The 22,106-nt window shown below is 44.7% G+C and overlaps 1 protein-coding gene across 2 annotated transcripts in view; it reads left to right on the forward strand.

Annotated features, from left to right (window-relative positions):
- Window positions 1–22,106, forward strand: part of SELENOK (selenoprotein K) — a 37,332-nt gene that overhangs the window by 6,004 nt on the left and 9,222 nt on the right. Inside the window, exon 1 of one of the 2 annotated variants that reach the window (XM_085851111.1) lies at window positions 2,349–2,519. The exons of the other annotated variant lie outside the window; for it this stretch is intronic. Coding sequence (XP_085707237.1) covers window positions 2,501–2,519 — 19 coding nt within the window. The 5' untranslated portion in view covers window positions 2,349–2,500. Of the gene's footprint in view, window positions 1–2,348; window positions 2,520–22,106 lie in introns of those variants that run through there. 2 annotated transcript variants of the gene reach the window in all.

Here is a 22,106-nt window from a genome sequence, read left to right on the forward strand (position 1 = left end):
TTGTGCTCGTGGTAAGCTCGGTCGCCTTAATCAAGAGGATCCGGATCTTCACCAAAATCTAAGCACTTTGTCCTTGTCACACAACCAACTTGTCCACCAAATTTCATCTGAATCCGTCCACAACTTTTTGAGATATCCTGCACACAAACATACAGACAGACAGAAAAGGGGGGAAAACATAACCTCCTTCACCTTTGGCGTCGGAGGTAATAACTGATCCTCGGGTCACCTACGTGTCCATGTATGCTCTCCCCCGGCGTAAGTTTTTCCAAAACCATAACAATATGTTAGGCTGGTCCGTTTGAACAGAGAGACAGACATGGCAGACATAGCAGCCTTACAGGAGATGAGGCTGCATCCCTGCTGTGCTTCATCTGAGAGAAGAACTACAATTTTTTATTGGTCGAGAAAAGAAAAGTGGTGACTGCAGGGAGTCCGGAGTCAGCTTTGCCATCTCAAACTCACTCGCCATCTAACTATCTTCGCTTCCCAATGCTGTCAATGATCGCATACCCCTTGACAAAAATACTTGTGCCACAGTTGTCACTGCTTATGCTCCAACTCTGCTAAGAAAGGAAGAAGTCGAGCAGTGTTTCTACGAGGATTCGATTCAAACGTTATGCCGCATGTCGCCGACAGACAGTCATAATTCCTGGAGACTTCAATGCCAGAGTGGGATCAATGTGGATGATGCTGGTTGCATCATTGCTGGGAGCTGGCCCTGAAAATGGATGACGCTTGAGCGTCGGGTCTATACCTGGCCATCGCAGGTGATGTACCCTTCGCACGTGTCTCAGGGCTGGCGGGTGTATGGCGTGCGGTGGAGCCACCACTGGTGCAGATCTTGGTGGATTTCGTATATTCAAACGAGAGATGTTGAAGGCCAAGGTGGAGAAGGGTTCCATGCGAACAGCGCTTGTACATGGGTGAGTCGGTCCTAAGTGAAGGGTGAAGGCCTTGCGGATGGTGTCTGATCATCGATATGTTGAATGCACAGCACTAGTAAAATGTGCTGCCGATGCAGTGCCCCCCCCCACCCCGTTTCCAGTAAGCTGGTACTTTGCCAACCTGGGAAGGATGACAGGCTGAGTCAACCCACCTGGTGTTATTTAACGGTAAGAACAGGGGGCTCAAACACAAGACCCAAAGATCTGAAGCCAGCCACCTCAACGGTTTAGCGAACATCAGGCTTGTATAGTACCCTGAGTTAACCATCCAGCATCTGGCCACAAAGTTTGCAGATGTCAACTCTGGTTTCAGTCTCTCAATCCAATCAATATCCTGAAAACCAAAATGATCTATCAGTCATTCCCTGGTGCTGTCTCCAGGAAACTAGAAGTGTCCATCAACAACACAGTCCTGGATGCTGTAGATAAGTACAACTACCTTGGAAGCACAGTGTCCCTGGCCAACAGCTTTACCGTTGAAGTAGTTGCACGGATATCCTCAGTCGACTGCATTTGGTCTACTAAGGAAGGGACAGTTTCCAACATGGCAACAAGCCCACCACAAAATGTAAGGTCTACAGAGTTGCGGTGGGTGCTGCCATGCCTCCTGGCTTGTTCAAGGACATCCACAAACTGCAATATACAGTCTGAAACGACCCTTGAATGCAGGGAGGACACAGTGCAGAGAAGAGGGGACTTTGATATTTCGTGCTGTGTGTGTGTATCGGTTTTGGCCCTCTCTCTCTCAATGGTGAAGAATCACTGAAATAAAATCTCGTATCCAGATCCAGATCTTCACGAAAATCGAATGAATTCGTCCTTGTCACACACCCAACCCGTCCACCAAGTTTCGTCCGAATCCGTCCATATTGATATCCTCTTCACAGACAAACAGATTGGGGTGAAACAATGACCTCTATGACGCCACGTTCCAACCCACTGTGACGATCCAATCTACTGACGTCATCCTCGTCATCGAGAGACCGCAGAAGAGGAAGAAGTAAAATAATAAGAAGAAAAATAATAATAATAAGAAGATAAATATGAAGAAGAAAAAAAGACGAACAAGAAGAAGAAAATAATAAAAATAATAATAATAAGAAGAAGAAGCTACCACCATGGCGAACGTTCCAACCCACTCTGACAATCCAATCCACTGACGTCATCGTCGTCATCGAGAGATCCCAAAGAAGAAGAAGCTACTTATTCTAATTGATTGGCATGTTAAAACACACACACACATGTTAGTTTCTCATATAATGATTAGGTGAACGTTGAAATATCCCATTAATTAATTTACTATTCACGTTTCTAACAATTTGGGCTTGAGATGTATGCGTCAATACCACACAGCTTGGCTGTGGTTCCCTCTTGTTTACAAAAATCGCTTTTGCTCCGTTTGGGAAACATATATAATCCTGAAAGCGAACAAGTAATTAAGAGGTGTGAAATGCACCTCACGGTAATGGAATAATTGACAAAAACCGGAAGGTTTAAGAAACGTTACAAGGTACAAGTGTAAACAAATTGATGACGTCAGTTTGGTCGCAGTTATGGTTTACGTGGCGAACGGTAGGAGCCATCATTTTATTGTTCTTTTGCACTTTGGTGACGGATTTTGATTTTCTCACGATGGTCGCTCTTGTTGTTTTGAATTCTAACTGTTTGTTTGATCCTTGAACCGAAATATCGCTCCCGGGGTGTCCGAACAAGTTACAAGGCTTTCCCTGTACGTGCCGCGGCCTTGACTCGATTGAAAATGCTCAACATCTCCCGACATGAGAGCAACGCGTCAATCGGTGTTTTCAAAATAATCGATCATTTCACAGATAATGATCGAAAAGGTTTTGAGTTGTTACATCAGTTGGTACAAGTGGTCGTGTCACTGGCATTGCGAGTTTAGTGATAGAAGGTGTTTGATACGCGTTACCCTTTTGGATATATGCAAAGTCGAGGCTCATGGAAGAGCTGGAACACAGAACAGAACAGCTGTAATGGTGGAGAGCAGGAAAACGGCAACAGCCGTTTTAAAAGTTTAAGGGACTGAACTTCTTCAAGAGGTTTGTCAAATAAATAAATAAATAGAGGCCAGTCGTTGGCTGGAAGGTCCTTTCGTGGGGACACATTGACATTTGTCAGGATTGAAAGACATATTCCAATTGTTTGACCATATTGTGATCCCATCAAGGTCTGTAGAGCAGGAAGAGGTTGTCGCCGTCTTCCTGAACGATGAGAGGTGTTACAGCGGAGTATTCAGCAAAAAGACGAGGTTGGTTTTCCAGATATAATTGGAGCGGTCGTTGATGAAGATGAGGACTCTGGATCCAAGATTCTCCTTCGGGGTGCTCAAGCTCGACAGATGGAGGAACTTGGAGGATGTCGCTGAGAGCAATGTGCTGACTGGTATTTCAGGAAGTCGATAAGTTGTGAGAGGAAGGGGATGCTGTCCGTGTTCCTGAGATTGGTGATGAGGCTGGGTGCTAAATTGTGTCAAATGCTCGACATATAGCCGAGAGATGGGCTCTGATATCCATTCTGAGATTCATAGCCTCCATGCATTGTTTGTTGAGAAGTCGCACCATGTCCACGGTGGTGTGACTGGGCAGGAAACCAAATCAAAAAAATAACGACCCACATTACTGCACCGTAGTCCCAAGAAGGAAGCCCGACGCATCTCCTCACAGAACGTACCTCACGCTTTCTCTCACTCGTTTTTATATCCCCGGGCCATCTCCGCGGGGTGCCGTCCGCCCCAAGCTCACCCCGCCCCACTGGGGCATCGTTACCATGACGACCCGTGCACTCTCAAAAAGGCGGGCGTCGGAGCTCGCGAAAGAATGTTGCTGAGGAAAAATGAGGGCGGGCTTCAGAGCTCGTGAAAGAAATGTGTGTAAACATGTCTGTCGTAAAGAAAACAGCTTCCCATAAGAGAGGGGATCTATCCTTTGCCCTTCTCAACGCATCACATTTAAGAACCCATTAGACATGGGGATGGGGCTAATCTGAACATGCATTTTATATAAGGAAATAACTGTCTGAGGACCTGGATGTGTGGATGCATTCATCATACCAGATTCTGAAATCCATAACAATATATATATATATATATATATATATATATATATATATATATATATATATATATATATATATATATATATATATATATATATATATATATATATATATATATATATATATTGTTGCGGATTCGCGCCCGCCGGCGTGCGAACGGCCACGTAACTCGAATCGCGGCACGTCGCCCACCGGACGGACAATCCCGTCGTGACCCTCTCGGACTAACGCCGGTAACTAGTCACGGGTGGACCTTTCGGCCTCACCACGATCGTGCCAATCGGCCCCCCACGTGGGATAGGGTTGCTCGCCAAATTCGACCTACCTAAGTACCCACACGGAGGGTAGACCGGGCGATCGCACCTCGCCGCAGGTCGACTTCGGACACGGGCCACTTTAAGCGACCCGTTCCGTACTATCGGGATAACCGAGCGGTGTTATCGTCGGCCTCGACGGTTCGATTAATTATCGGGCGTTTTAGCCCACGACCAACCCTTTACGTGAAGTAAGATGGAGATTCAATAGAGGAAAAGACGAAGCGAAGCGGGAAAACAGTTCAACATAAAGCACATTTATTTCACGATGAACGGAAAGCACACATATACAATTACACCAAAAGCAAATGTAAAAGAAGAAGAAACACAATATTACACAAAAAGCAAATATAAAAGAGAAACACAATGCAGAGCTATTACCGACTACGCGAGCACACTGCAACACTTATGCAGTTTTACTTAACAGACGGCGCCGACAACACATATACCCAAAGCAAAAGAAAAGGACCACCCTCAAGGATGAGGCGGGCCTGGGGCCGAGACCGCGTCGGGCCTACCCGTCTGGTGATGAGCCGCAAAATGGCGCTGGCGCCCCGACTCCGTGGGCCTCGCTGGGACTGCCTGGTATGGGGTGGGGACGGGGCCCCCTTCTCGCACTATCTCAGCGCGGGGGGAAACAGGAGAGGGTTGTTGATGCTCGGGGGGAAGGAGGATATCTCCCTGTCTCGGGTCCCGCGACGAGCGTCTCCACCACGACCTCGGTCGCGCCGCCGGCCTCTCCCTCCGCAGCTCCCCGACTCCGACACGAGCACCCCCTCGACCGCCTTCGCCGCCGCCACCTCTCCACAGCTCCGTCCTCTTCACTCTGACTACTACCACTTCTTCCCAGCTCCACCGACAACTCTTCTTGACTGACGAACGCGGTCGTTTATATCCCCCGTGGCCTCGCTCCTTCACCTTCGACCCTTTACCTCCGACCCTTCACCTCTAACTGGCTCCCCATTGGACCGAGGAAAAGTGGGCGTGAATGCTTTTTGATCCATGAATTTGCATATAGCGACCACACTCCAACGTACCTGTAGGCGGGGCCAAATCGCCCCACGCTCACCGATAGGACGGAACGGAAGTGGGCGTGAGTCGTTTTTGATCCGTTTTCTTCGGAAAGGCCGGCGCTTTTGCACCCCTGCTCGGTGCGCGCCCTGCACAAGTCCAGTATCGGTGCCCACAAGTGGCGCGGGAATAGTGGTGATGCGATGGTTGCGAGGGCGAGTTGTGACGGTAAAGGTCGTGGCTGTTGTGAAGCGGCGTTGCGGTTGGTGGTTGTTGTGTGATGGCTGTTGAGACGTGGTTGGTGGTGGTCGTAATGGCGGCTGGTCCAAAATAAAGATAGTAAAAGAAAAACGGCTATCTAGAAGGGTCGCAGCCCGCATGAATGACATTTATTCCCTCGAAACAACGGGTTTGGGCCTAACTACACATATACTTACAGAGATATCTCACCTAAGGGACCTGAATGGTGGTTTGCGAATTTCGTCAACCACAACAATATATATATATATATATATATATATATATATATATATATATATATATATATATATATATATATATATATATATTGTTGTGGGCCGGGGGTCGGTGGCGAGAACGACCACTAGGTGGGGGAGGTTGCATCGTCTCCCATCAGACTCCCCAGAATTGTAGGCCGTCGCTTTCGGTTAACTCTGTGAGCCGGCGGGTCGCTGAATCGACCGTGGACGCCAATATCTCAACCACGTAGCGTGGGGTCTTTTTGTCTTGAGCCAATTTACCTAATTAACTACGCGATTTCGACTACCGGGGAAAGCACATCTTGCTCAAACCGGGTCACTCTACCGACTGCGGTCGAGTTCCAACTACCGACTACCAACTCCGGTTCAGGTGCAGCCGAGCAGAAACTGCCAAAGCCGTGCTGGCTTGGATGAACAGATTATCGGGGATAAAAACCCGGCTAAAACTCAGATCCGAACCATGCTGGACCAATGCAAGAAAGGACGGAAACGAACTGGGAACATTTCTACAATTGTTTTATTCACAAATAAAAAAGACAGGGCAAGACTTGTCACGGATATGCAAGCAAGAATTTACAATGATGGAAAACACTTAACAGTTCTACTTATAAGACGGGTCCACACACTCAGACGCACACTCAGACAATTTATTGAAAGGTCCTCGCAGCCTGAGAGGGAGAGACGAGCTGGGGGTCGCAGATCACGTTGGTACCTGCACGTTGAAGGGAGGTAGTGCTTCATGGTGTGGCACCTGCTATTGGTCGTGTGGCTCGGCCCACAGTCACACGTGTGGTGCTTGTGCTCGTGGAGGAAACCGAGCGGGGTAGTCGGAGTCCCAGGGCGGAGATCAGGGTCACGGACAGGATCCAGGAAAACTCCACGAATGCCAGCAAAATGTAGAGCGCACACCAACCAACTTGCTCCTCCAAAAGAACTCTCGTTCCTCCTCCAAGAGACTTACTCAGAATCAACGACCGAACCCCCGAAGAACTCTCCGCTGAGGATGGCATCGTAACTTTTATGGATCTCCCCGAACGGGGCGGGGGCTCGGTGGAACAGACGTCGCTGTCTGCCCTGATTGGACGGGGCTCCCATGGGTCCGCCCTTTCTGGGCGGGGTTTCTGCCATGCCGGGAAAATCCCGCCCCCACTCCACGCGTGCCCATACTTGTCAAAAAGAAATTACAAAGTTTGTGGAAGCCTAGAAGGAACTGCCAGAGATTCTGCCTCGGACAGCGAGTCGCCGGTTAGGCGAGTGAAGCGCTTGTTCAGTGATGTTGTCGGTTTGTTTGTTGGATGGTCGTTAGATGGTTTGTTGGATGGTCGTTGCGATGTTCTTTTAGGTAGGTTATTACATCTAACGCACACCTTTGATTCTTCCACTAGACAAAAGGAAGGGACCTGTCTCACACGTACTTAACGGAATAACTGACTCTTGGGACATCTGCATGTTTGAATGCATATGGTTTCCAGATCCGTAACAATATATACAAATATACTAGCCAAACCCGCGCTCCGCGCAAAGTTTCGAAAGTGAGGGTTCGTTAGGATGTCAATAAATCCAGTGTTCACAATGTGATTTATCGAATTTCTTAATATACAATATTTCTTGTTACATTTTTTGTGTCAAATTCACCTTCTGAGGTAGTCAGCATGTGCAGAAGAGGGTTTTTATATTGCAGACGCTGTTTTCTCGGAGTGGCATTACGCCTCCCAGCGGTGACGGTCTGTCGACGGCAGACGTAATGACGTCAGCGAATGACCGATGATGTCATGACGTCATTACGCCTCTCAGCGGTGACGTCACACGTCGCAATGTAAACGAATGTAAAAATTAGAAAATCGCCAAAAATTCCCAAACCTGTCCGTCTGGCGCGATCTCACATAGCCCATGCTGTTCATTAGACCACAGAGCACCCGCATGCCGAAAGTGGCGACAATCCGTCCGGCAGTTTCGGAGGAGAAACACATATACATACGCACATTCACACACATTTATATAAACACCCCACACATGCATACACATATAAACACACAAACACAGATATATTACCTACTGGTAAGTACTTGCAAAAGTTATTTTATTTGAAGTTATAACCTCAACTTATAAGTAATTGACTGATTTCCCAACTGCCCGGATCATCAGCAGGGCACCGTTTATCATCGAGGTTTCGATCCTTTCAGCCCAGAACCTCTCCAAGTGGCTGATCCACAACTCCGGTCACAGATCCACATTAGTAGATTAACAAACATCAATGGACCCACAACCTAAAAGTAATCCACCCCAAACCCACCTCCTTCAAATTCCCTGCCTTCCTTCCCAAAAGCTCCCTGTCGTGTAAGATCCTCAAAGCCCTTATGGTTTCCATTTTGTATCCCCCATTTCCCTGCCCCATCCCTCTCCCTTCCAAAGATCTCCTAATGTCTCTGTTCCCCACTGTTTTGTCCTTCCCTCTCCCACCCCTCTTGTCTCCTGCCCCCCATCGCTGTGCATTGCATGTTAGCTCTCATACGAGCCTCGACAATGTATACAACCCCCCCTTAAAAAAACGAGTATTTCTTTAGAATTCTCTGTCAAACCTGACACATAAACCTTGGCATTCACTATAAACCTATACTTTTATGGGTTATGATGAAGCTTTGGGATCCAGAAAAGCCGAGGAATACAAAGATTTACCTCTTTACATTTAATACTGAAATTATTAACAAAAACATACTGATACTCAGAGATAATATCTTGGAGTGACTTCTGATAAGGAACACATGTGCTGTTTCCAAAACTAGTGAAAGTAACTGTATCAATGCCCAACTCTCTTAATACAAACCTCCACATAAAACTTTTTACAAACCCCAGCAAAATTATTAGCAGCCTTATCCACTGGAACTATTACGTAGCTATCAGTGGTGGAGGTGCAGCGGGTGCAGGCAGTTGTGGAGGTGCAAGTGCAGGCAGAGGTGGAGGTGCAGGCAGTGGTGGGGGTGTAGGCAGTGGTGGATGTGCAGCATGTGCAGGCAGTGGTGGATGTGCAGCAGGTGCAGGCAGTTGTGGATGTGCAGCAGGTGCAGGCAGTTGTGGATGTGCAGTGGGTACAGGCAGTGGTGGAGGTGCAGGTGCAGGCAGTGGTGGAGGTGCAGGCAGAGGTAGAGGTGCAGGCAGTGGTGGGGGTGCAGGCAGTGGTGGAGGTGCAGCATGTGCAGGCAGTGGTGCAGGTGCCGAAAGAGAAATTTGTAGAAACGAGGTATGGGAGACAGTTTTTGTGGGAGACGAGATTATTAAATATGTCGATTCTTCATTCTGCAGGAAGGATTGTAGACACAGAATTCTGTGTAGTTTTGAAGGAGCGGGAGTGAGGGACATTGAAGGAACGGTAACCGATATTGTATCGGGTCACGGCAGGAAGAAGTTGGTTGTGGTACAACTAGGTGCGAATTATGTAGTGTAGAGAAAGTTGACTCGGAGGTTTTGAAAAATAGATGCAGGGTATTGGGTAAGTGGGTGAAAGCAAAGGGTCGTGAGGTAATGTTTTCTGGGATTCTCCTAAGATTAAGAAATGATATAGAAATTATGAGCAGAGCGATAGATATCAACCAATGGTTGGAAGAATGGTGTAGGGTAGAGAGGAAGGTTTTACATTGAAGAAGTAGTGGGAATCAATTTGGGGATAAAGGGAGTGTTTCCAGAATGATGACCGTCTGTTAAATAGAAAGGGGGCAGCAAGGTTTGCAGTGGAAATTGAGGAAGGAATTCAGGCATTTTTTGGTCAGTGGAGGGTGGGGAAGCTATTAAGGAAGGAACGGATGATGTAATTGGGATGAGTAAGGCCAGGCTAGAAAATATAATTTCAGGAAGGGAAAAGTTAAACATTTTTGACACCAATGCCAGAAGTTTACATAATAAGATGGAAGAGCTTGAAGCCAAAGTAGAGAGCGAGGAGTATGATATAGTTGCAGTGAGTGAGACATGGTTTAAGGAGGAGAGTAACTGGAGGACAGGATTAGAAGCCTACAAGGTGTTCTGGTGTGATAGGAAGGAGAGAATAGGAGGAAGAGTAGCAATCTGGGTAAAGGACAGAATTGTATCAAGAGAAAGGGGTGATGTTAATGTTGAGGATTCTGTATGGGTCGAGATTAGAGATTGTAAAAACAGTAAGATACTGGTAAGAATATTTGATACGGCTCCGGGTGTGAAGGAAGAGGAGGAAGGAGGAGTACATGCGGAATTCCAAAGGGCATGTGTTAAGGGAAGAGTATGGATTATGGGGGATTTTAATTTCCAAGGATATATTGGGTCCAGGAACAGGGAAAGGGATGAGCAGATGAGAATTTCCTAGTTTTATTCCAAGATTGCTTTGTCACCCAGTTTGTAGATAATCACATGAGGGGGAGTGCAGTGTTAGACCTCCTTTTAAGTAACGGTCCCAATATGGTGGAGGAGGTGGAGGTTTGGGAGCATTTAGGAGCAAGTGACCATAACATTATGTGTGCAAAGATTCTGTTGAGGGTGAGAGTTCAAGAAAGTAGGGTAAGGCTATTAGATTTTCGGAAGGCAAGCCTTGAGGGTATGAGGACAGAATTGGGTGATGTTGATTGGGCGACTCTAACAACAGGACAATCGGCATCAGAAAAATGTGAAACCTTCAAGGACCAAATGTGGAGAGTGCAGAGTTAAGGACATTCCAATGAGGTGTTAAACTAGAAGTAGAAAGAGACCAGGGTGGGTGGGTAGTGAGATAAGGAACGCTATTAAGGAGAAGCAGAATACATTTATTAGGTTTAAAATAACAAGACAGGAGTTAGATTGATATCACTATTGGAGTAAAAGGAGTCAAGTTAAGAAAATAACTCGACAAGCCAAAAGAGAGTATGAGAAGGATATGGCTAAGAATATTAAACATAAGAGCAAGGCTTTCTTTGAGTATATCATGAGAAAAGAACAGGTTGGGACCAGTGTGGGCCCATTGAGGAATAGCACCGGGATAGTGATTTGTGATGAAAGTGAGATGACAGGCTTATTAAACAGGTATTTTCTTCAACTTTTACACAATAACAGTCAGGAGAATTGCCAATAGCTGAGAGTATCTATCGAGGAGGTGAGGAAGGGCTTTTACAGAAGATCCAGGTTGGAGTGGAGGAATGTATAGGAACAGCTTGGTAATCGAAGAGTAGATAAGGCTGGTAACAATCTTTGCAATATGGTAAGGCAATATTGCAATATGCAATATAAGCCTTATGGTAAGGCTGGTAAGGTCCAAATAATATGCAACAGAGAGTATTGAGGGAGGTGGCTGAGCAGGTAAGTGAGATGTTAACGGATATTTTCAATTGCTCACTGGAGTCATGACAGGTACCGGAGGATTGGAGAGTAGCGAATATAACACCATTATTTAAGAAAGGATCCAGAGAAGAATTGGGAAACTATCGACCTGTTAGTTTGACTTCAGTTGTGGGGAAGGTGTTGGAGACATCAATTAAGGACCAGATGAGGAACCATTTAAACAAACACAAACTAATTAAAGGTAGTCATCATGGGTTTACCAAAGGTAGTTCCTGTTTAACAAATCTTTTAGAGTTCTATGAGACAGTGTCTGATTGGGTGGATGAGGGAAAGGCAGTGGACATCGTATAACTAGACTGTAAGAAGGCATTTGAAAAGGTACCACATTGGAGGTTGTTTGCCAAAATGAGGGCTTGTGGAGTGGCTGGTTAGGTAGCTAATTGGATTGCAAACTGACTTAGTGATAGGAAGCAAAGAGTGCCTATGAGTGGGAGGATGTCTTGCTGGGAGGATGTACGTAGCGGGGTACCTTAGGGATCAGTACTCGGACCATTACTATTCATTATTTACATCAATGATTTGGATAGTGGGGTGAAGAGTAAACTTTCCAAATTTGTGGATTTAATTACACAAAGCTTGGAGGTAAGGTGGATAGCAGAGGGGGTGGTGATCAGATTCAGGAAGTTATTGATACTTGCATAGATTGGGCAAAAGATTGGCAGATGGAATTTAACCTGAGCAAGTGTAAGGTGTTAGGGATGGGAAAGAACAATGAAAATAGAGATTACAGGATGCAAGGGGTAATTTTGGAGCATGTCACCACAGGAGAAGGATCTGGGGGTGGTAATAGATATGGGAGGTAAGCAGGCAGCACCGTGCCAGTCAAAGCAAATAGGTAAAGGAAATGGGGTTTTAGGTTGTATTCGGAAGGGGATCAATTATAAATCAAAAGAGGTGGTGTTAACATTGTGCAATAATTTAGTGAGGGCCACAGCTAGGATATTGTGTGCAGTTTTGGTCACCACAGTTCCGGAAGGACATAGATGCCATAGAGAGGGTTCGGCACAGGTCTACTCCATTGATTCCGGGCCGAGCTAGACTCAGCTATGAGGAGCGGCTGAAGGAGTCAGGACTTTATACACTTGAAAGAAGGCGGTTATGAGGAGACGTGATCGAGATGTTTAAGATAATGAAAGGTAGAGATAAAATAAGTGCAGATGAATTATTCAACAAAGTCGACAGTGATGGGACCAGGTGCCATAGCCTGAGAGTGAAGAAGAGGAGAGTGAAGACGGTAGTAAGGTAGGGGACTTTTACTCAGAGAGTAGTTAATGCATGGAATGGTCTCCCTGGAAAGGTAGTGACAGCAGAAAAAGTAGATAAGTGTAAATTGGAATGAGATAGGTACCTGAAAGTGATGGGAGATTGAGGGGTGTAGGGATGTTGATAAGACTTTTAGGTAGTTTGAGCATTGATGGGTGATTGTGTGCATGTGCACGCAGTACTGTTGGTGGGGGTCTTGTCAAGGGGGTTATGTGTTTCATGTGTGCTTTTAACCAAGCCCATGCCCCCTCCCCTGAGAGGAAGAAAAAAAAAAAACTACAAACCCTCCCCCCCCCCCCAAAAAAAACATTTCTTTCATTCATTCAAAACTTTTTGTAATTTCTTCCTTGGATCTTGTGTGGATAAAGGAGTATGGTGTTTGCACAGGTATGATGGGCTGAATGGCCTCCACCTGTGTTACATTTCCTTGGAAATCCCAAATGTCTTTATGAACACTCAGCTTGTTCAACACTGGTTTAGACCAATCCAGTGAAAGCAAGCCCGACTACTAAGAAAAACTTAATCCTATTATCCAGGACTTCCACAACTCTGTAAAACCATGCATTAAAACTGTTTACAGATAACTTAAACTTGGTGCACATTTTGTGAACAAAATTAGAGACAGAATCCAATTGAAGACCTAATGCAGCTCCAAGGTTGAGTTACTGGTTCCCTATATTTAGCTTCCATTTTCATCAGATGCATAATTTCACTTCAACTAATTATATTCAAATCCACAGAAACTACGTGTCCACAAGGACCATATAAAAAGGGAAAGACAAACATGCACAGTTCCCAAAATGTCCTTTACTATATCTATGCTAAGAGTTTTAAGAAATTTACCATAATTATATAAGGATTGTCCTTTGGTCTTCGTGAAAGTGAAATAAACCTTCAGTAGGGTTCGCTCCTTAACTTTATCTGGTAATAAACTCTCTACACTGGAATCCATAAAAATCGAATGAAGCTGAAGCCTATCTACCTGTTTGCTGGAAAAAAATTACAAATTAAGAACTCATGAATCCTATCAACTTTGGGAGTAGATGTCTTTATCAGAACCCTGCTACAAAAAGCTTCAATCAAAAACAAGCACATGTCATTTGGTTTCAGACCAAGTCACTCTACCCTGGATATTCTGCTTCAGCTCTCCCAACAATGGATGGAAGCCCTCAATGCCAGACAGGAAATCCGAGCATTATCCCTGGACGTATCACGTGCTTTTGACACAGTCTGGCACCCTGCCCTGCTCACCAAACTCTCTTCCTATGGTATCCAAGGCCATCTCCACTCATGGCTCGCAGACTTCCTCTCCTGTCGCAGTCAACGTGTGGCCCTAAATGGAGTTCTTTCATCCCCCCTTCCTGTCCAGGCTGGAGTTCCTCAAGGTAGCGTTCTGGGCCCTGTTCTTTTTCTGGTTTTCATCAATGATCTCTCCGACTCTCTGGAAAATCCTCTATATCTCTTTGCTGATGACTCCACCCTCTGCCGTACCATCGGTCATCCCTCAGACCGGCAAGCAGCAGCTTCTTAGCTCACTGCTGATCTGGATAAAATCACAAACTGGTCCAACACGTGGAACATGTCTTTCAATCCCGACAAATCTCACACTCTCACTATGTCTCTTAGAAAGGACCGTTTAGAAACCCCCCCCCCCCCATCCACTTTCTCAACAATCCTCTGGAAGAAGTCCTTTCTTTCAAGCTTCTGGGTCTCACTATCTGCCATGACCTTTCCTGGGAAAGCCACATTTCAAACCTCGCCTCCAAAGCCAGTCGCCGACAGGGAATCCTCCGTCGTGCAAGGTCCTTCCTCGGCCCACCTGAGCTCCTGACCACTTAAAAAGCTTTTGTCCGCAGCCTGATGGAGTACTGCTCTCCCCTCTGGGCTGGTGCTCTTGTCTCCCACCTTTCTCGGCTTCACGCTGTAGAAACCAAGGCATTTTGGATCATTGGCATCTCCCGCAATGAGGCTGAGTCTTTGGGCCTCTCACTCATTCACCGCAGGTTGGTCGGTGGTCTTTCTGTCTTCTACCATCTCCTCTCCAGCCTCGCCCCCCCTGCTCTCTCTGCGATTTGTCCCCACCACATTTCCGCAGGGCACTCAAGGTCTGCCAACAACCCCCTTCTGGTGAAAAATACCAAAATCATGAATCACTGCTCACCTTCACTCTTTCATTCCTCTTTTTTCCCACCTTTGGAATAAACCTATTCATTCCCTCACCCTATTCATTCCCATTCTTCCCTCCAGGCCTTCAAAACAGCCATTCACCATCACCTCTTATCATCCCCCATCCAAATCCTCGATCTTTTCTACCCCCGATAATCCACCCAAGCCCACCTCCTTCAAATTCCCTGCTTTCCTTCCTGAAAGTCCCTGTAATGTCCATCTTCTATTCCCCATGTTCCCGGTCCCATCCATCTCCCTTCCACAGATCTCCAAATGTCTCTGTTCCCCACTATTTTGTTCTTCCCACTCCCTCCCCTCCTGTCTCATGCCCCCCCTTGATGTGCGTTGTGTGTTCGCTCTCATACGAGCCTCGACAAGGTATAATAAAAAAAAACATTGAAACGTGACAAAATTCACAATTCGACTCGGGGCAATCACATCTGCCTGACGAAGGTTTCGAAATGAAAATGAAAATTCGCATTAAACTCAGAAACCACATCCATTATAAACTTACTTTCCATGTTGAGAAAAATCAAGTGTATTAAATTTAGAACTCGACAATGTCGTCATCATCCTCATCATTGTCACATGGAGTGTTTGTACAGCCAGAGCCCCTGCAGTTTCCACAAGCTGGAGTGCACTCAATGTTTTGCTTCTTGCATGTGCATCTCATGGTGCTACATTCAGCCTGGCAGTTGCACCTAATGACACGTAACATCTTTTCAGGAGCTGGATCTATTGATGTCTGAAGTGGCACAAAACCCTCGTCGCACTTCTGCCACCCCCAGTCTGTCGGAAGAAGTTCATCTGCACATCCCTTCCATTCTTGGACTTTCAAATACACGCGCAGGCTGTGATACTTTGCTGCTTCTGATGTTGGTGGTAACCTCTGTGGTTGCACGTGAGAGGAGGTCCAAGCCACCTTGTCCCAGTACCGCTGATACCGGAGGGTGTCCAGGGTGTCAGTTGACTTTCCGTTGCAGATTATCACCAATGTTTTTTCTCCTGCATCTGCCACATCACATACGGAAGCTGGATATGTATCAAAAACCTTGGCCTGCTCACGGAATGTGTTGTTTGCTTTGAACTTTTTGAGGGAAGCTCCCTTTCCAATCCCATGAAGACGAGATGTCGTGTCGCACCCAAGAACTGCATGTAGAAACAGTATGTGCTTGCATATGTCTGTACCAATCATTTTCTTTGTAGCCTTGATGTTCCAGATGTGAGGCTTCTTCGTGTTCTTCTTTGGCTCAGGACAAAATAAGAGGTCATGGGATTCTCAGCTTGCATGGTAGCATAGGAGGACGAGGAGGTCTGTGTCATCACCAACTAACACAGTGTTGGTGACAGTAGCAAACTGCACGGCCTTCAGTACAATCAGGAGATCAGCATCCCTTGAGGCATGGTGTGTCTTATAGTTCTTCTTCTGAAGTTCTTCACTCAACATAAAAATGAATCGCTGTTTATTCTGCCTATTGGCAAGAAACTGTTCCTCCTTCATTATTCATGTCAGCTGTAAATGTCACAGTCGTGCCAGCATTCCCTTTAGACCGTCTCTGGTGTGTCATCTCCTTCGTATTGGTACTCTCATAACCATCAAACACGACTATGGCATCTCCGTACTTCTTCGTTACATAATCAGTGTACTGGTGGCATATGTCTCTGTATGTAAATCCACGAGACCATGGAATGCGTTGAACAAGTGCCCCACCATCCAAAACATACTGTTGCCCATCATTGGGGATATCGGCTGGGGCATCGGATCCAAGAAGATCCCAGATGGCATCAGCAAAGACTGGCTTGTGTGCTTCTCGGACCGGAAGAGAGGAATCAAAGAGGGCTGGTGGATAGCTGCACAGTTCATATTTGAAGGCCGACTCCAGTTCTTCTGCTGTCGGTGCAACAGTGATCAGTCTCTTGAAGAGGAGTTGTGGGTCAACCTGGACTTGCTCTCCATCAATCTTGACAGATGACTTCATGCTGAGGGTGACAACTTGGTCTTTCCTCTTAAATGTGTACTCGGCAGGTGTTTTCCCATCCATAGATTTCAATATTTTGGCTCCTACAGCATGTGCTGTATCGACGTTGACGGTGGGGTGTGCATGAACTCCAGTGGTAATGTTCCTCAGACGTGGATCACTACTGAACGGATTCCGTTCCTGTAAATATCGAAGAGCTGATAGTGTGTCCTTCCAGTCACGAGATTGTCTTGCCTTGGTCATGTCCTTCTTCTGCTCTCCGGTGTTGTAGTTCACACCTGTGAGCTCCTGCATTGCCTGGTTTATTTCTGCACAGGCAGGCATTGATAGTAGCCATACCAGCCGTTGTTGCTATGTCATTCCTCACCCTCGTGTGAGCCCCCCGCTGGTCTTCAAACTTCTCATCAGAACTTGTTCGATGATCAGGTCAGATGAAAGACCTGCCCACAGGCGATCACTTCGTCGAACCACATGGAACCCCTCATCAAAACGTTGTTTGACATTGGGATGTTGAGTTTTGAGGTTGGACATCTGCTGCAGATATACCCTCACAGATTTGGCATACAGGTTGTGGCCCGAGGCTGCCATGTAAGGCAGCATTTCCTGGATGGCCTGTAGATGTAGTGCCCAGTTCCCAGTGCGCTCTGCCTGGATGTATTTGCGTAGAATGTCTAGCATGTCCATATAGCATGAACCCAGAGCGCTGAAGTTCTAGAAGATATCTTTGCAGACTCGGCATGTTTCTGAAGGTGGTCTTTGATTCGTTTCAAGACGTCAGACTTGCATACTTCTTCCACAGACTGGGGGTGGCAGAAGTGTGACGAGCGTTTTGTGCCACTTCAGACATCAATAGCTTTAGCTCCTGAAAAGATGTTACGTGTCATTAGGTGCAACTGCCAGGCTGAATGTAGCACCATGAGATGCACATGCAAGAAGCACAACATTGAGTGCACTCCAGCTTGTGGAAACTGCAGGGGCTCTGGCTGCACAAACACTCCATGTGACAATGATGAGGATGATGACGACATTGTCGAGTTCTAACTTTAATACGCTTGATTTTTCTCAACATGTATAGGAAGTTTATAATGGATGTAGTTTCTGAGTTTAATGCGAATTTTTATTTTCATTTCGAAACCTTCGTCAGGCAGATGTGATTGCCCTGAGTGGAATTGTGAATTTTGTCATGTTTCAATGATTTACATAATTATATTGTATTGCCATAGACTTGATTTCATCTTGTCTTCAACGTTTCTTTTTTTTTTGTCCAGGAGCCAACATCAGTATCAGGTAAATATATTTTTTTTTCGGGACAAAAAATTGACATTTTTGGACAAAAAAGCTATAATTTTTTATTTTACCCTGAATACATTTCACTTTTTTATAATTATTCTTGTATATCAATACACTGACCATAACTAGAAATAATTAGAATGCAGAAAAACATATATTTACATATTAAAATATCAATCTTTACAATTTTCTCATTTTCCCCGAAGCCGAGTGGTGGCCATATTGGATTTCCATTATTTCAGGACTTTCCCCCCGGAGGATCCCTTAGGACTTTTTTTCTGTCACTGAGGACGTATCCAGGAATCAAAATCTGTTGAGTTTGTTTTTGTTGCAATTTGTGGGAGGTTGACCAAATATTTCTGCTAAAAATGCCTGTACTATCAGTGAGAAAGACAGAGTCCAGGATCAGTTAGTTGGGTATTAGAGGGCACAGGGAGCGAGGGGTTGGGGATATAAAATTTAGAAGTAAACACAGACTTGAGGCCTTCGGCCTTCTCACAAGCCTGTGATGTCATTTGAAGTGATAGAAGAGATGGAGGGGCATCATATACCAGAGGCAGACTTGCCAAGCCAAAATAAATTCTTTATTTTCTTTATGCAAAAATAAATAAATATATCTTTATGAAAATAATTTGATAAGATCATTGTGTCCTGGGGGGTGGGAGAGTTAATGCAGAGGAGTTGCAGGTGGAAGGGGAATGGGGCTCGAGGGGGCACACAAAGTCAGTGGCGTGCAGAGGTCTGGTGATGCCCCGGGGCAAATCTTGATTGTATGCCCCAAAGACTCAAGTATAAGGCCTAATATACTGAGAAATATTATGAGAAAGGAAAACATTTTGAATATATAAACACAGATGAAACATGAAATAAACGCTTTATTTGATTTTAATATAAATCAATCAAATTTATTAAGTTCTTTTCCCCAAATGATCCCTCCTGTCACAAAACACCTGAACTACTTCACTTTTTACATCAGCTGTGAGAAATTCTTTTCCAATGCTTATTAAAGCCAGATTGGTCAGTCGCTCCTGTGACATAGAAGACCTCAGATATGTTTTTATTAATTTCAGTTTTGAAAATGACCTTTCACAGCTTGCGACTGAAAATGCGATTGTAAGCAGTAATCTGTACTAGCATAACCCGCGCTCTGCGCGACATGTTGGGGTGGGTGTGTTTGAGAAAGGAACTGATGCAGAGTATCGGTAGTAATTTTACTTTAATGCAGTAAGTGGAATAGAATACGATTTCACTGTTTCAGAACCATTTTATTTACTTTTTTTTGTACCATGCACCTCATATGGTCTTTGAGATAATGTAAGCCGAATATCACGTTACTCGAGCGCAGAACAAAGTCGAAGATAGCGCGACACGAAACCACAAACTCGGAAATAATATACAAGATGAAACACAGCATTGGAAAGACATCCCTCCCATACTGCAGTAAAGACTCCAGAGCATCTTTAGGATCAGGGGGAACTCTATTCCCTCCAGCTCGAAGGAGCATCACAGAATCAATAATTTCGTCATATAACTGCATTACAACCACGTCATTGTCATAATAATTTGCAAAGTCTGAACATTCCTTTTTTAATTTTTCTCTTTCTTGTTCATCTTCAATCACTACTGAATTCAAGTTCAGAAGAAAAGAAAATCGGTCACTGATTCTTTGAAGACGGACACTGCGGTCTTCAATCTCAGTTTTTAATCTGTTCATAATCTCCACCATTACTCTATTCATTTCATCTTGTGCCGTCAGTCCGCTATCTCTTGCTGACTCTCCAGGCATTATTCTTCTTCTCCTTGTTCGTGCAATTGGTATTCCCCAATTTTCACAATATTCATTGGCTAAATCTATTGCATTGTGGATAATTTCGTCATTCTTCAAATTCAAGATATGAATCAGTCCTCTCAGATCACAAGAAGCTTCATGGAACCCCATTTTTGGATCCTGCAAACGTTTTGAGACTTTCTCCACTGATGATAAAACCGAGTACCAAAAATTTAATAAAGCTATAAACGGGAACTGTTGAATAGAGTTCAGTAGCGATCCTGCATCAGATTTAGTTTCCCTTGAAAATTCTCCTTCCAGCAGGTGTTGAAGGCTTGCAATAACGTTGTCACACTCTTCGTGGATTACTTGCACAGTATTATGGCTGGAACTCCATCTTGTGTCACACTGTCTTTTCACAGTCTGAGTGACAAAAGATTTTAACACTTCTCAACGAGAAGTAGATGAAGAAAAAAAGTAGAGTTTTTCCAGAATGCCAAAAAATGTAATAACAACAGGTTGCTCCTCACTTGCATGGACACAGGCCAAATTGAGGCTGTGGTTCTCGCAGTTCACAAACACAGCTTTTGGGTTAACTTTAAGAATTTTTTGTTGAACACCTACTCTCACTCCAACCATAACTGCTGCGTTATCATATGCTTGACCATGACAGTCATTCATGGAAATTTTGTCTTCTTCCAATTTTTCCTGAATTTTATTTACCAGGCTGACTGCATCTTTCTTGTTGACTTGAAAAAATCCCAGAAATGTCTCCTTTATTTCTACTTTTCTGTTTTCATCAATATGAACGTAATGCAGAATTTCAGAAACCTGATCTTCATGGGCAATATCTGGAGTTGAATCCAGCATTATGCTAAAATATTTTGCGTCCTTAATTTCGGAAATTATATTTTTCTTGACAGTTTCACCAAGAAAATTGATTATTTCGTTTTGAATTCTGTTGGACAAGTAGGTGACACTTTTTGGTTTCTCTTTCCCTCTCTGCAAGTGTTTTGCTAAGATGTCATCATATTTGGCCAAAAGTCTGATTGTTGCTAGAAAGTTTCCTGTATTTTCACTGACTGTCTCCCCTGGCTCTGATAACCCAGACATTCCTTCTCCTCGATGTCCACGATAGGCCAGATTCTGTTTTGCCAGAAAGGATATAACCTCGACAATCCGTTCAGTTATAGCTTTCCATCTTTTCTTTTCAGCAGACATTTGCTGTTGAAGTTCAGCATCTATCGTAGTTAAATGATGGAGTCGAACTATGAGGTTCAGGTATTCCCTCATGTTAGCTCTATGAGAAGGGCTTTTCTCATGGTCAGGTATTCTTGGATTTAATTTTCTCCAAGTGGAGAAACCGTCTTCTTTTCCAAAGTTTGACACAGACGACAAATGCTCCTTTGAAAACAAAAAGCAAACAAAACAGTAGCATGTTTTCCGATATGGAGAGTATAACAACCATTTTCTCTCCACAATTTCTCTATTTGTCGAAACTTTATCAAACTACTGTTTGGAAAATGATCTCCCATCCTTCTCAGCAAATGGACCACTTTTATTCTGATATCTTTCAGGGCCATGTTGTAATATTGTCATCTTCAAATGATCTGGAATCGGTTTCTTCAAACAGCCAAAATCGCTTCTTTGCAAAAATCTTCTTTATTTTCTTCACATGGATCATCATCCTGACAACGAGACTGAGGAGAGAGAGAGTATTATGTTCTGACTGAGCTGAATCCATATCAGAAAAATCCTTCTCTGCACCCACATCATCTTTTACTTCTCCAGGTTCTCCTACTTCTTCTTTACTTCTTTTTATCCATGCATCTAATGCCCCTCTTTGATGGGACTCATCTTCGAATCTGCCCCTCTTTTTTTTTTCCTGTTCTGTGCTCCACTCGGTTGTACTTTCTTCATCTGAGACATCTGAAAAAAAAAAAATGTACAAAGTGATTACTAACTTACACACTTCTGAGACAAGCTTATTTTCTCTTGAACAAATATTCATTCTTGTATTTGTAGATAATAAGAGAACAAAAAATCTTAATTGGAGATAAAACCATTAAACCATTAAAATTAAAACAATAATATTGTTATAGATAACAGCTCCACCACCAGCTCCCTGCGCGTTGCCAACGCGGCTTTTTATAGCCCGAGGGGAGAAGCCGTTGGAGGTTTCGCCACCCGAAATCGGCGCTTCCCCCTTTCACCTCTGAACCTTCACCCCAGGCTGGCTCCGCCCCTTTCACCTCTGATTGGCTGGCCTTTTCCAGGGCAAAGCCCGTCTTGATCCGTTTATGTAAATCAGCCGTTTGGACGGCTGATTGCACACGGACGCTGGAATGTGGCTCCCCCTGTTGCGCCGCGAGTTCGTAACAACGTCATTTTGCCGCTGTTTACTGAGGAGGGAGCTGTGTTGTGGAGATGGCGTGGTTGTGGAGAATAAACTATACTGT

The sequence above is a fragment of the Eptatretus burgeri genome, chromosome 13 (assembly GCF_056783735.1).
Source record: "Eptatretus burgeri isolate ZD-2024b chromosome 13, Ebu_testis_v1, whole genome shotgun sequence".
In the NCBI taxonomy this organism is placed as follows: domain Eukaryota; kingdom Metazoa; phylum Chordata; class Myxini; order Myxiniformes; family Myxinidae; genus Eptatretus; species Eptatretus burgeri.